Source organism: Nerophis ophidion, unplaced genomic scaffold, assembly GCF_033978795.1.
Source record: "Nerophis ophidion isolate RoL-2023_Sa unplaced genomic scaffold, RoL_Noph_v1.0 HiC_scaffold_30, whole genome shotgun sequence".
NCBI classification, from domain to species: Eukaryota; Metazoa; Chordata; class Actinopteri; order Syngnathiformes; family Syngnathidae; genus Nerophis; species Nerophis ophidion.
Genome location: NW_026906952.1, coordinates 1,604,262 through 1,620,960, shown reverse-complemented (window position 1 = coordinate 1,620,960; position 16,699 = coordinate 1,604,262). Strand labels below are relative to the sequence as shown.

General features: G+C 38.9%; 1 protein-coding gene across 3 annotated transcripts in view; it reads left to right on the top strand.

The window, feature by feature from the left end:
- Positions 1–14,928, top strand: part of LOC133546479 (gastrula zinc finger protein XlCGF17.1-like) — a 44,793-nt gene extending 29,865 nt beyond the window's left edge. For all 3 annotated transcript variants that reach the window (XM_061892249.1, XM_061892250.1, XM_061892248.1), the window contains one exon: positions 12,571–14,928. In XM_061892249.1, the coding sequence (XP_061748233.1) occupies positions 13,630–14,799 (1,170 nt within the window). In that variant the 5' untranslated portion in view covers positions 12,571–13,629 and the 3' untranslated portion in view covers positions 14,800–14,928. The remainder of the gene's footprint in view (positions 1–12,570) is intronic.
- The last annotated feature ends 1,771 nt before the right edge of the window (positions 14,929–16,699 follow it).

Genomic DNA, 16,699 nt, shown 5'->3' with positions numbered 1-16,699 from the left:
TACAGTAAACATGTATTTATTATCCTCTAAATAAGGCACACTTGGAAATAATGAATTTCTTTATGTGTGCAGTTGCGGCAGAAGTCCACAGGAGGGCGCACGTTCCCTCTTAATAAGTCCGGTCCTCTCCGTCTCTCTCTCTCTTTCTTTTTCCTTTTTTTTTTGTTTCTTTTATTTTTTTTTACATAAGTTTGGTTTCTCATACACTTATATTTATACACTAAACATGTATTTAATATTAATACACTAAACATGTATTTAATATTTATACACTAAACATGTATTTAATATTAATACAAAAAAATGTATTTAATTTTAATACACTAAACATATATTTAATATTAATACACTAAACATGTATTTAACATTTATACACTAAACATGTATTTAACATTTATACACTAAACATGTTTTTAATATTAATACACTAAACATGTATTTAATATTAATACAAAAACATGTATTTAATTTTAATAAACTAAACATTTAATATTAATACACTAAACATGTATTTAACATTTATACACTAAACATGTATTTAATATTAATACACTAAACATGTATTTAACATTTATACACTAAACATGTATTTAACATTTATACACTAAACATGTTTTTAATATTAATACACTAAACATGTATTTAATATTAATACAAAAACATGTATTTAACATTTATACACTAAACATGTATTTAATATTCATACACCAAACATCAATCAATCAATGTTTACTTATATAGCCCTAAATCACTAGTGTCTCAAAGGGCTGCACAAACCACTACGACATCCTCGGTAGGCCCACATAAGGGCAAGGAAAACTCACACCCAGTGGGACATCGGTGACAATAATGACCCAGTGGGACGTCGGTGACAATAATGACTATGAGAACCTTAGAGAGGAGGAAAGCAATGGATGTCGAGCGGGTCTAACATGATACTGTGAAAGTTCAATCCATAATGGATCCAACACAGTCGCGAGAGTCCAGTCCAAAGCGGATCCAACACACCAGCGAGAGTCCTGTTCACAGCGGAGCCAGCAGGAAACCATCCCAAGCGGAGGCGGATAAGCAGCGCAGAGATGTCCCCAGCCGATACACAGGCGAGCAGTACATGGCCACCGGATCGGACCGGATCCCCTCCACAAGGGAGAGTGGGACATAGAAGAAAAAGAAAAGAAACGGCAGATCAACTGGTCTAAAAAGGGAGTCTATTTAAAGGCTAGAGTATACAAATGAGTTTTAAGGTGAGACTTAAATGCTTCTACTGAGGTGGCATCTCGAACTGTTACCGGGAGGGCATTCCAGAGTACTGGAGCCCGAAATGAAAAAGCTCTATAGCCCGCAGACTTTTTTTGGGCTTTGGGAATCACTAATAGGCCGGAGTCCTTTGAACGCAGATTTCTTGCCGGGACATATGGTACAATACAATCGGCAAGATAGGATGGAGCTAGACCGTGTAGTATTTTATATGTAAGTAGTAAAACCTTAAAGTCACATCTTAAGTGCACAGGAAGCCAGTGCAGGTGAGCCAGTATAGGTATATATGTATGTATATATGTATATAAAGGTATATACAGTACAGGTATATATGTATGTATATATGTATATAAAGGTATATACAGTATAGGTATATATGTATGTATATATGTATATAAAGGTATATACAGTACAGGCGTAATGTGATCAAACTTTCTTGTTCTTGTCAAAAGTCTAGCAGCCGCATTTTGTACCAACTGTAATCTTTTAATGCTAGACATGGGGAGACCCGAAAATAATACGTTACAGTAGTCGAGGCGAGACGTAACAAACGCATGGATAATGATCTCAGCGTCTTTAGTGGACAGAATGGAGCGAATTTTAGCGATGTTACGGAGATGAAAGAAGGCCGTTTTAGTAACGCTTTTAATGTGTGCCTCAAAGGAGAGAGTTGGGTCGAAGATAATACCCAGATTCTTTACCGTGTCGCCTTGTTTAATTGTTTGGTTGTCAAATGTTAGAGTTGTATTATTAAATAGAGGTCGGTGTCTAGCAGGATCGATAATCAGCATTTCCGTTTTTTTGGCGTTGAGTTGCAAAAAGTTAGCGGACATCCATTGTTTAATTTCATTAAGACACGCCTCCAGCTGACTACAATCCGGCGTGTTGGTCAGCTTTAGGGGCATGTAGAGTTGGGTGTCATCAGCATAACAGTGAAAGCTAACACCGTATTTGCGTATGATGTCACCTAGCGGCAGCATGTAGATGCTGAAGAGTGCAGGGCCAAGGACCGAACCCTGGGGAACTCCACACGTTACCTTAACGTAGTCCGAGGTCACATTGTTATGGGAGACACACTGCATCCTATCAGTAAGATAAGAGTTAAACCAAGACAGGGCTAAGTCTGACATACCAATTCGTGTTTTGATACGTTCTAATAAAATATTATGATCGACGGTATCGAAAGCAGCGCTAAGATCGAGGAGCAGCAACATAGATGACGCATCAGAATCCATCGTTAGCAATAGATCATTAGTCATTTTTGCGAGGGCTGTCTCCGTGGAGTGATTTGCCCTGAAACCGGATTGAAAGGTTTCACATAGATTGTTAGACGCTAAGTGTTCATTTAACTGCTCCGCAACAATGTTTTCGAGGATTTTTGAAATAAAGGGAAGGTGAGACACCGGTCGGTAGTTTACCATGAGGTCAGGATCGAGGTTAGGTCTTTTAAGAAGAGGATGAATAACCGCTTTTTTGAATGCTAGGGGAACAGTGCCCGAGGAGAGTGATAAGTTTATAATATTTAGCACTGATGGACCTAATAATACAAAAAGCTCCTTGATCAGTTTCCCAGGAAGAGGGTCAAGTAAACATGTTGTTTGTTTTATTCCATTTACACGTTGTAACAATTCCTCTAATGTTATTTCCTCAAAACGAGAGAAACTATTTTGGAGGGCAGTATCCGCCGTATATACAATCGTGTCAGTGTTAATAGAAGCCCGTTGTAGCTGGGACGCATTGTCTTTAATCTCCTTTCTAATGACTTCAATTTTCTTACTAAAGAATTGCATAAAGTCATCAGCTGAGTGGGTGGAGCTACTGGAAGGAGTCCCTTGTTGGGTTAGCGATGCTACCGTACTAAACAAAAATTTAGGATCGTTTTTATTACGGTGGATGAGATTTGAGTAATATTTAGCTTTAGCTAAGGTAAGCATGCGTTTATAAGTTATTAAACCATCACTCCATGCTTGATGGTGCACCTCAAGTTTAGTCGTGCGCCATTTGCGTTCCAGCTTTCTGCATAATAATTTCTGAGCTCTTGTTTCTTCTGTAAACCACGGGGTGCGCTTTTTTGGAGCCTTTTTTAACTTTAGCGGTGCTATGTTATCAATGGTTTCGCGCAGGGCGTCGTTAAAGTTGTTAGTGAGGTTATCAATAGAGCCCACATACTTTGGGAATGGTGCCATTACCGAGGGCAGTAGGTCAGCAAGAGTTGTCGTTGTGGCTGTATTAATGTTGCGGCTGCTATAGCAGTTATTATTATTATTAGTTTGACGAACATGCGTCTGAACCTCGAATTTTATAAGGTAATGATCGGACAATAGTTTAGTATACGGGAGTATCGTAACTTTGGAAACGGTGATGCCCCTGACAAGCACTAGGTCTATCGTATTACCGTTGCGATGCGTGGGTTAATTTATTATTTGTGTGAGACCACAGCTATCAATTACAGTCTGGAGCGCTACGCACGGTGGGTCCGATGGGGTATTCATATGGATATTAAAGTCCCCCATTATGATTATATTATCGGCGTGTGTCACTAGATCAGCAACGAACTCTGAGAATTCATTGATAAAGTCCGAATAGGGCCCTGGGGGGGCGGTAGATAACAGCCAGGTGTAGAGGCAGCGGTGTGACAGACCTCATAGTAAGCACCTCAAACGATTTATATTTATTATTTATGTTAGGACTAAGGTTAAAGTTTTCGTTGTATATTAGTGCGACCCCCCCCCCCCCCCCCCACCCCTTTTAAGGGGACGGGCAATATGCGCATGTGTAAAGTTAGGAGGACATGACTCATTTAGCGCAAAAAAGTCATTTGGTTTAAGCCAGGTTTCACTGAGACCGATGACGTTAAGATTGTTGTCTCTGATGATATCATTAACTAACAACGTTTTTTGAGACAATGATCTTATGTTTAAAAAACCTATATTATAGGTTGTGGAAAAACTGTGCAACAAAATAATAAAGGAAAAAAATCGAAGTGGGAGAACGAAAGGGGGCAAGAGGAGTCGTGACAGGAATCCCAAGAGGAGAAAATTTAGATGATCTGAAAAAAGAAATAAAAGGAGGAACTGTCACTATGATGAAAAGAATGATGGCATTTAGGAACGGTGAAAAGACTGAGAGCGAATCCGTGCCAGTGCAGTTTGCAGAGGAGGTCCTACCAGAGAGAATCATGATTGGGTATCTAAGCTTCTATGTTAGAGCTTACGTGCCACCCCCAGTACCTTGTTTCAAGTGCCAACACTATGGGCACATAGTAGTGTGTGTCATGTTAAGATGAGATGTGGAAAGTGTGGAGGAGAGCATGAATATGGACAATGTGGAGAAAATGAACAGGTCAAGTGTTGTAATTGTGGCGGGAATCACACAGCAGCGTATGGGGGCTGCATCATAAGGGAACAGGAAACAGAAGTACAGCAAATCAGAGTTGAAAGAAATATTACATACGCAGAGGCAGTTAAAATAAGAAATCAAGAAAGTGCAGAACAGGACAGAAGTGAAAATAGTTCAAGAAATAAAAAACAAGAGGCAGCAAATACAGGAATTTCCATGGACAAACTAGTTGTATTCCTGGCCTACGTAATAAACTGTACAGAACAGGCTAGAAACAAGACTGAGAAAATCAAAATAATTGTCAAAGCAGCAGCAAAGTTTTTAAATGTAAAAGAACTATCCTGGGAACAGGTGCAAGGTGAGCTACAGAGAGTAGACGAGACCGAGTCATGTGACCACAATCCAACGCCATGTTCATTGTTCAGTGGAATGCCAGAAGTTTGATAGCAAACGGACAGGAATTAAAGGGATATATTAATCATATGAAAAATAAACCACATATAATATGTATTCAAGAAACATGGCTGAAGCCAAAATTAAACTTTATAATAAAAGGATATATAACGATACGTAAAGATAGGAATGATGGGCAAGGAGGAGGATGTGCCATATTTATTAAGGAAGATATGCAATATTCAATATTAAAAGTAAAACAAGAACTAGAGATAGTAGGAGTAGAAGTATAGAATAATAAAGAAAGATACAAAGTACTAAACTTCTATAATCCATGCAAGAAATTAGAAATTCACCAACTAGAAACAATAATGGAGCACTGGAGTGGCAATATTATTTGGTGTGGTGACTTTAATGCACATAGCACAATGTGGGGTGAAAGGGATGACTGGAATGGGGAAACATTGGAAGCACTTTTGGAGGAAAAAGAAGTGGTGTGTGTGAATGATGGGTGGGGAACAAGGTTAGATGTCGTGACGGGTAAAGAAACAGCATTAGATTTAACACTAGTGTCACAAGGGTTAGCAGGAAAGGTGGAGTGGGAAGTAAATAAATACAGCACAATGGGAAGTGATCACTATCCAATCTTCATTCACATAAACATAAATCATAGGACAGAAAGCACTAGGATAAAAGGAAGATGGAAGTATAATCATGGTGACTGGGGGAAATTTAGGGAAATTACCGACATAACTTTAAAGGAAGTAGATATGAATCAAGATATTGAACAATTAAATACAGATATTACGGGGTGCATAATAGAAGCAGCCGAACAGAGCATACCAAGGAATAGTATAGGGAGAAGAAGGAAGATAGTGCCGTGGTGGACACAAGAGTGCACAGATGCAATACAAGAACGGAATAGAGCATTTAGAATATTGAGAAGAACACATCATTTCCAAGACATGATCCAATATAAAAGGCATCAAGCTAGAGTAAGGTATGTTATTAAAAAAACAAGAAAACACCATTGGAGAACTTTTTGTGAAACACTAAATAGAACTACTCCTTTAAGCCAATTATTGCAGTATTTTTTGACGTAGAGAAAGCGTATGATATGTTGTGGAAACAGGGGTTGCTGATGAAACTAAATAAGATTGGGATTAGAGGAAGAATGTACAGATGGATAAAAGACTTTTTAACAAGTAGAACATTATTAGTAAAGATAGAGAATGAATATAGCAGAGAATATGAAGTGGAAAATGGGACCCCACAAGGGAGTATAATAAGTCCAGTACTGTTTTCCATCATGATAAATGAAGTTTTTAGTGAAGTGGAAGGGTTAGTGGAGGTGGCATTGTTTGTGATGATGGAGTGATGTGGAAGAGAGGTAGAAATACACATCATATAGAAAAGAAGATTCAAAAAGCGGTAAATAATGTTCAAGACTGGGGAACGGCTTGGGGTTTAAGATTCTCTGTTGGAAAGACAAAAGTCATACATTTTACGAAGAGGAAAATACAAAACAAGCTCCGAATAAAACTCTATGGAGAAAACATAGAAGAGGTACAAGTATTTAAATATTTAAGAATATGGTTTGATAAAAATATGAACTGGTCAACCCACATCAGCAAGATAGTGGAGAAAAGTAAAAAGGTGTTAAATATAATGAGGGCTTTGAGGGGTAAAGATTGGGGGGTTGATAGGTTGACATTGAAAACAATATATATCACTTTAATTCCATCTGTTATCGACTACGGATGCATTATTTATCAATCTGCTTCAAAAACTCTACTTGGGAAAATAGACCGGATCCAGTCGCAGGCGTTAAGATTATGTTGTGGAACTACTAAATCTACTCCAGTGGCAGCATTACAAGTAGAAATGAAGGAAAAATCTTTGGACATGAGGAGAGATCAACTCTCAGCAGTTTATTGGGCAAACTTAAAAGGATCCAAGCAAGGACATCCAACCCGTCAAGTGCTAATAAACTGCCAAGAAAAAGGGAAGAAAAAAATGAATAGTTTTGGGTGGATAATAGGAGATATATGTATCAAAGCACAAATTGACAATATTAAAGTGAGCCCTACAGTACCAATTCCTGCAATACCACCGTGGATGTATGAAAACCCAAAGGTAGACATGCAGTTACTGAAGAATAGACATTTAAATAGTTACCAGATAGAACATTGGATTGAGGAAATGTTTTTTGATAACATCATGATATTCACAGATGCATCAAAAACTATAAATAGTAAAGTAGGAGCTGCTGCAGTTATCCCACAAGGAAATATAGTGTTGAATAAAAGAATCAGTGATGAACTATCTGTTTTTACGGGGGAATTGGTAGCAATTTATATGGCAGTTAACTGGATAGAGGAAAACAAAGCAAGGAAAGTAGTCGTGTGCTCGGACTCCAGCAGTGCTTTGATGAGCATAAAAAACATAGCATCAGAAACAAGACAAGATATAGTTTATGAAATAGTTCAGGCAATCTACAGAATAAATAAAGCGGGAGATGTGGTAACATTTCTCTGGGTTCCTGCTCATGTAGGAGTTGTGGGGAATGAGTTAGCTGATAGATACGCAAAACAAGCAAGCACTAAAACAGAAGTAAACATGGAGATGAAGCACAGTAAAGAAGAAGTGAAGAGCATCATTAAGATAGAACACAATAAAAAGTGGCAGGATAATTGGAATAAGGAAATAAAAGGTAGAGAGTTTTACAAAGTCCAGAGGAGAGTAGGTGTCATGAGAGGAGGAATAGAAATAGGAAAGAAGAAGACATTATTACTAGAATGAGATTAGGACATACATATCTAAATAGTTCACTAAAATTGATAGGAAAACATAATACAGGACTGTGTGATTTTTGCCACCAGATAGAGAATGTTGACCAGGTTTTCATACAATGTAGGAAATACAATAGAGAAAGAGAAATACTGGAAAGTAAGTTAGCAAAAGAAAATATTAGGTTAGAAGTGGGAGATATATTAGGATTGCATTCAGAACACATAGGATATAAAGCAATATAAACATATTTAAAAAACACTGGGTTAAATAAAAGAATATAGAGTAGGGATCCACCTCGGTCCACACTCCATTACAGTAGGTGGCGCTAATGCACACCACAAGGTTGCTTGCCAACCGCCATAAAAACAAAAGAAGAAGAAGAAGAAGAAGCAGAGCAGTACTGCCTTGTAACGTCAAGTGTGCTAACTGTCGTGAAAGCACATCGACACGGAAAGCCGCGAACAGGACGCTAATAAGTCAGTCTTATTATTTGTTCTCCAGTTTTAAATATTTTCGTCGTATAAAATACATCTTTGATTCTTTATTCAAGGATAAAGTGGTCTCTATGCGCTAGAAACACTGTGCCGCTTCTCGTGCTATCTTTGCTTGTTAGTTAGCTTAGCTCGCTAGTTAGCTTAGCTTGTTAGCTGCTAACAGAAGACACAGAAGTTATCAACACATCGCTAAGTAGAGATCAAGTGTGAGAGTAAAGTGTTGTGATTGTGTGAAAATGTCTACATTACAAATGTTGAGAGCGTTGGTGGATCAGCGACTAACTGCTGCCGTTGAAGAAATATTTGTAGTGTTAGAAAGAACGATAACAGAATACGAGGCGGAACTTTCTAGATCAAAGGAGGACAACTATCAACTACTGGACGCTGTTTTCACGAAACATCAAGTTGTGTTACACAGAACAGGTTTGTTTACTTCTTACTCTCACATGTTTACTAACTTTATATTTGATTAATAACAAGAACGTGACATTTGGAATATATAATATAATCACAATGAACAGTGGTGGAACAAGTCAGAGCTGGGCCGGGGGCGGCCCCCCATGACGGGGCCCCCTAAACCTAAATAATAAAGCTAATTCTAACATCATCTTATAACACACACATGCCTCTCTAGGTTTACCGCCAACAATCTTTGACCAAGTTTTAAAAAGTTTCCCAAACATTTTTTGCTGAAATTTGCATTTTCCTGACATGTATTTATTTTCTCACTTTCACCACAGCATCAGCCCGTTCACAGGATGTAGAAAACATCTCAAAGGGGATCTGATTTTTGTTTTAACTTTGCCTACCTTTCACACCCCTAATGTAAGACAATAACATGTTTTTATTTTTTTATGTATTCTAATTCCTAAACAAATGTTAGCAAAACCTTAACTATCCTAATTCTAACAATGGAGTCAATGAGAGCGCCTCTAATCCGCTCACTAAGCCCCCTAAACGAGAATTAGTTGATCAATATAATATACCCAGAATGCTATCTCTTTAAAACATGCTGTAAAAATGCATATCCTCTGGAAATATGCCTTATAATAGCCACAAACTGGAGGATACATTTTTACTTAGATAACATTTTAAAAATAGTTTAAAGGTTTTATGGAATTTTCCAGGGTGTACCCCGCCTTCTGCCCCCCTGTTTGATTGATTGATTGAGACTTTTATTAGTAGATTGCACAGTACAGTACATATTCCGTGGAATTGACCACTAAATGGTAACACCATTCGGGTGTTTTTTAAACAAGTTGTTCAACTTGAGGTAGAAAATGGATGGATGGATGGAAGAAGACACATCACAATACAACCATACAGGATAAAAGGTGGCTTTTGCGGCGCTAGCTTAATGCTAACATACAATGGACGACCACATTGACAGGCTAACAAAAATTAGCATTGCGATCGTTTTAAACTTGTACAAAGGTTTAACAAATAGGAGTTTACTTGAACAAAACTGACACAAAACAACAGATGCATTTTTACTTCCATACTTATAATCCCCAAACTTTGTAGAAACTAAACGTCGTACTACTAGGCCATTATGTTTATCAAACCTTAAAACTCTGATTTAGTATGGGACATAATACAATAGTTTCCACTCACAAAGACCCCAAACATCCACATTTTTAACCACTGATTTGTATTTTTATGTTCAGTTGGCCGACCAGAGGAATTAGTTGTCATGACAGCTAACTTTATCTTCTTACATCACACGTTCCACCATCCTCCATTGCAGCAAATACATTTCTTACAAGTATTATTATCACTGAAGGACAGTAGAAAAAGGCTAAACATGTTACACACAAAGGACGAGCAGGCTAATTGCTAAGCTAGCCACTAAACTAGCTTGAAACAAGAATAAATCATTGCTTAATAATATTTCCTATTTAAAATCAATTGGCATGTTTTCAAACTTCAACCATTTACACATGTTTCAACTGATTCAAACCATTCCACTTTCAACATATTCCACTAATCCTGGACATTCAATCTATTATTTTTCCAAGTTCAAAAAAATTCCAGGAATTCACATTTTTCAAACCCTTTCTTGACCCTTTTTTCTGGCGACAAGTCCTTCCACATTTTTCAACCGATCCATCGTCAATCAGGAAAAAAAATGTTGTTTTTCAAACTTGGAAAAATTCCAGGTTTTCAGAAAATTCCAGGAATTTCATAATACCATTTCTCAATTAAAATTGTTACTACTTCAACATTTCTCGACCGATTTGAAAAAGTCCAACACTCACTGTTCAGAACATTCACAGTTTTCCCCAAAAATCCCACTTTTCCCAAAATTCCCAAATTTCCAGGAAGTTACCATTGATATGAACCTATTCAAACCATTCCAACATCAACATATTCCACTCGTCCTGGACATTCAAAATAACATGTTCCCAAGTTTTAAACCAAATTACAGTTTTCCTGGAAATTCCAACTCTTCAACATTTAAACATTTCAGTTCAACTTCAGTATTGGAGCATTCACACACAATTCCTTCAGGAATTGTTTCATCTACTTATTATTATTATTATTATTATTATAATTAAATGTAGCGTACTACATTGAATGTGTGGACTGCATGAATGATGCCTTCTCAGTTCTCACTCTAACGCAATTTGAGTGTCCAGAAACGCACTAAATTAATGTAATCCATTATTACTATTATTAATAAGATAAACAAGTTATCTTTTGAAGGTGTAGTCAGTAATCTGATTACTTCATCCCAGTTTAACTGTGGTGACACTATCTAAATCAGGGGTGGCCATTACGTCGATCGCGAGCTACCAGTCGACCGCGGGGGGTGTGTCAGTCGATCTCCAGCCAGGCTTTTAAAAAAAATAGAACTAAAAATGAGTGATCATCAATCTTCACCAAGACGTCACTTAAATGACATTCACGGTACCGGAGGGTCTTGTGAGATGACGCTGGCTGCTGCAAGATCATTATTATGAAAATATGACCGAGAGGAAGGCGAGAAACACTTTTTATTTCAACAGACTCTCGCGCCGTACCTTACGTCAAAACTCTAAAGGCCGACTGCACATTTCCTATCTTCACAATAAAAGCCCTGCTTCATGCTGCCTGCGCTAACTAAATACAGAGTCTCGGAAAACTGGCGTGCACAAGCGATCCCTCAGAAAGCTGGCGTGCACATCACTTGTGCACGCCAGCTTTCCGAGACTCTTATTTTGTTAGCGCAGGCAGCATGAAGCAGGGCTTTTATTGTGAAGATAGGAAATGTGCAGTCGGCCTTTAGAGTTTTGACGGAAGGGACGGCGCGAAAGTCTGTTGAAATAAAAAGTGTTTCTCGCCTACCTCTCCGTCATTTTTTCATAATAATGAACTGGCAGCAGCCAGCGTCATCTCACAAGACCCTCGGGTGCCGTGAATGTCAATCAAGCAAGCTACGGAATTTGCCGCCAATGTTTTTCTTGTAAAGTGTATGGAAGCTGGATGAATTAGATGCCAAAAACCAACTACTTTCATGTGGTATTGTACAGAAAGGATAACTTTTTTTCTCCTCCATTTGAAAATGTGGGGGTTATCATCATTACTGTCTGATTCCAATCAATGCAAGTCATCAGAATCAGGTAATACACCAACTTATATTCTTGTCTTGGTGAAAGAAAGACATCTATATGTGTTACACATGCTTGTATTATCATTAAACACATTTAACTTGTTTACAAAAATGTCTCTTTCATAAATAAATAAATATAAATGATATATATAAATGAGGTAGATCCCCTCGAGTTGGTCAATTGAAAAGTAGCTCGCCTGCAGAAAAAGTGTGGGCACCCCTGATCTAAATGAAAGCAACACAGATGTCATCTTTTTTGGCCAACATGTTGACTGTGCTCATGCTTCTTTTATAACGGACATGTCTCTAAAGATGAATGTGAAAATCACTGTAATTATTGTCCACCAGCAGGGGGAGCTCATCACTAGTACTACTGCGTGGAGGCTGGCATGTGGTACATTATTTCCTGTGTGTGTATGACTTATTCAGAGGGAGAACAGCACACTTTTATGTATGGCGTCTACCATTAAGGATTGCAGGACTGACTTTTAGGATGATTTTATATGAATAAGGTGGATTGGATGTTGGCCTGGGAAGACATTCCCTTGAAGGTCTTCTTCATGTGTCAGCTGGAAGTACCCTGACTGCTGTGAGGGGAAACTGATGAGATTGTGAGATCATATGTTGGTGCAGGACATTGTCTCATGTGACTGAGCAAAGCTGGACTTTTCTGAAGAATGTTTGTTTTCTCCTGTCCCGCAGACCTCGATGAAGAACATCTACCTCATGAGCAGGAGAAGGAACCACAGTCCCCCAACATACACAAGGAAGAAGAGGTACCACAGTCCCAACACATCAAAGAGGGAGGAGAGGAGCCACAGTCCCCCCACATTAAAGAGGAAGACGAGACGCTTCAGACCCATAATGTTAAACTGACCCTTCACATTAAAGGGCAAGCGGAGGACCCACTCATCTTACACATCAAAAAGGAAGAGGAGGACCCACTGACCCCTCCCTTTAAGGAGCGAGAGAACACGCTGACCCATCCATCCATTTTCTACCGCTTATTCTCTTTCAGGGTCGCGGGGGGCGCAGGCGCCTATCTCAGCTACAATCAGGCAAAAGGCGGGGTACACCCCGGACAAGTCGCCACCTCATCGCAGGGCCAACACAGATAGACAGACAACATTCACACACTAGGGCCAATTTAGTGTTGCCAATCAACCTATCCCCAGGTGTATGTCTTTGGAAGTGGGAGGAAGCCGGAGTACCCGGAGGGAACCCACGCATTCACGGGGAGAACATGCAAACTCTACACAGAAAGATCCTCAGTCTGGAATTGAACCCAGGACTGCAGGACCTTCGTATTGTGAGGCAGACGCACTAACCCCTCTGCCACTGTGAAGCCCACACACTGACCCCTCACATTGAAAAGGAAGAAGATGATCCACTGACCCCTCACTTTACGGAGCAAGAGAACACGCTGACCCATCCATCCATTTACTACCGCTTATTCTCTTTCAGGGTCGCGGGGGGCGCAGGCGCCTATATCAGCTACAATCGGAGCAAGAGATCCCCCTGACCCCTCAGATTAAAGAGGAAGAGGAGGACCCACTGACCCCCTACTTTAAAGAGGAAGAGGAGGACCAAGAGCCGCCGCACATTAAAGAGGAAGAGGAGGAAGAGGGCATCAGTCAGCCTAAATGGTTGGAGGAGTTCCCAGTGACTGGTGTCCCTGTGAAGAGTGAAGATGATGAGGTGAAAGGTGAAAGTGAGGAGAGGGGAGGGGGGGAGCCTCCAAGCAGCAGCTCAACACAACACATGACAACAGAAGCTGATGGAGACCACTGTGGAGGATCACAAGCAGACAAGCTCTTAGCTCCACTATCAGATAGTGAGGACACAACGTCACACTCTCCTGACACTGATGATGAAGACTCTAAAGATGATAAGACATGTCACACTGACAACACTCACTTCACATCTTCTCACTGTCACAAAACCTTTAAATACCGTCGTAGTCTGAAAAGACACATGAGAACACACACTGGAGAAAAACCTTTTTCTTGTTCACTCTGCAGTAAAGGTTTTACACAAAGTATCAATTTGAAAGTACACAAGAGAACACACACTGGTGAAAAACCTTTTGTCTGTTCAATATGTGGTAAAGGTTTTGCACACAGTAACAATTTAAAAAGACATATGAGAACAGACACAGGTGAAAAACCTTTTTCCTGTTCAACCTGTGGTAAAGGTTTTACACAAAGTCAGAGTTTGAAAGTACACAAGAGAACACACACTGGAGAAAAACCTTTCATCTGTTCAATCTGTAGTAAAGGTTTTGCAGAAAGTCGATATTTGAAAGAACATATGAGAACACACACTGGTGAAAAACCTTTTATTTGTTCAATCTGTCGCTTATCTTTTGCAAGGAAGGGATATATGAAAGTGCACAGGAGAACACACAGTGGTGAAAAACCTTTTTCCTGTTCAATCTGTGGTAAAGGTTTTACACATAGTACAGATGTGAAAGTACACATGAAAACACACACTGGTGAAAAATCACATTCCTGTTCAATCTGCAACAGAAGCTTTAGTCGACAATCAACCCTTGTAAGACACATGAGAACACACACTGGTGAAAAAACTTTTCCCTGTTCAATCTGTGGTAAAGGTTTTACAAGAAGTCAACATTTGAAAAGACACATGAGAACACACACTGGTGAAAAAGCTTTTTCTTGTTCAACCTGTGGTAAAGGTTTTACACAAAGTCTGAGTTTGAAAAGACACATGAGAACACACACTGGTGAAAAACCTTTTTCCTGTTCAATCTGCAACAGAAGCTTTTGTGACCGATCGACCCTTGTAAGACACATGAGAAGACACCCAGGAGAGAAAGTGTTGAGTTGCAGTGTGTGTGGTGAAAGATTGTCTTCTAAGTACCAGTGTAAGAAACACAAGTGTGCTGGTGAGAACAGCAGCAGCAAATGAAACTGCAGGATTTGAAATAAACTGTCCAGACTTTCATTTTGACTTTCTAACAACATCAGCACATATAACATGTGTGACATTGTTGTTTGTCTAACAATCTGTTTAATATGATCTTTACATTTATAGATTAGATATTTTATATTAGTGTTCTTTCTTACTCGAGTACATGCATTAATATGCAACATTGTGTACTTTTATTAAAAATTTAACAGAACAATTTGACTGAAAAGGTGAGAGTAATCAGTACAAAACATATTTTACATACATTAAAGAAATGTAAGTGTATATATATTCATCATACAATATTAGACTTATTCATAATAGTGTTTTTATAGTTGTTTGAAATATTGAAGTGTGACATATTTTATTTCTAATTATTAATCATCCCATAGATTAGCACCTTTATATGATATACATATCAATCAATCAATCAATGTTTACTTATATAGCCCTAAATCACTAGTGTCTCAAAGGGCTGCACAGACCACCACGACATCCTCGGTAGGCCCACATAAGGGCAAGGAAAACTCACACCCAGTGGGACATCGGTGACAATAATGACTATGAGAACCTTGGAGAGGAGGAAAGCAATGGATGTCGAGCGGGTCTAACATGATACTGTGAAAGTTCAATCCGTAATGGATCCAACACAGTCGCGAGAGTCCAGTCCAAAGCGGATCCAACACAGCAGCGAGAGTCCCGTTCACAGCGGAGCCAGCAGGAAACCATCCCAAGCGGAGGCGGATCAGCAGCGCAGAGATGTCCCCAGCCGATACACAGGCAAGCGGTACATGGACCGTACCGGACCCCCTCCACAAGGGAGAGTGGGACATAGGAGAAAAAGAAAAGAAACGGCAGATCAACTGGTCTAAAAAGCGAGTCTATTTAAAGGCTAGAGTATACAAATGAGTTTTAAGGTGAGACTTAAATGTTTCTACTGAGGTGGCATCTCGAACTGTTACCGGGAGGGCATTCCAGAGTACTGGAGCCCGAAAATAAAACGCTCTATAGCCCGCAGACTTTTTTGGGCTTTGGGAATCACTAATAAGCCGGAGTCCTTTGAACGCAGATTTCTTGCCGGGACATATGGTACAATACAATCGGCAAGATAGGATGGAGCTAGACCGTGTAGTATTTTATACGTAAGTAGTAAAACCTTAAAGTCACATCTTAAGTGCACAGGAAGCCAGTGCAGGTGAGCCAGTATAGGTATATATGTATGTATATATGTATATAAAGGTATATACAGTACAGGTATATATGTATGTATATATGTATATAAAGGTATATATAGTATAGGTATATATGTATGTATATATGTATATAAAGGTATATACAGTATAGGTATATATGTATGTATATATGTATATAAAGGTATATACAGTATAGGTATATATGTATGTATATATGTATATAAAGGTATATACAGTATAGGTATATATGTATGTATATATGTATATAAAGGTATATACAGTATAGGTATATATGTATGTATATATGTATATAAAGGTATATACAGTACAGGCGTAATGTGATCAAACTTTCTTGTTCTTGTCAAAAGTCTAGCAGCCGCATTTTGTACCAACTGTAATCTTTTAATGCTAGACATGGGGAGACCCGAAAATAATACGTTACAGTAGTCGAGGCGAGACGTAACAAACGCATGGATAATGATCTCAGCGTCTATAGTGGACAGAATGGAGCGAATTTTAGCGATATTACGGAGATGAAAGAAGGCCGTTTTAGTAACGCTTTTAATGTGTGCCTCAAAGGAGAGAGTTGGGTCGAAGATAATACCCAGATTCTTTACCGAGTCGCCTTGTTTAATTTTTTGGTTGTCAAATGTTAAAGTTGTATTATTGAATAGAGGTCGGTGTCTAGCAGGACCGATAATCAGCAT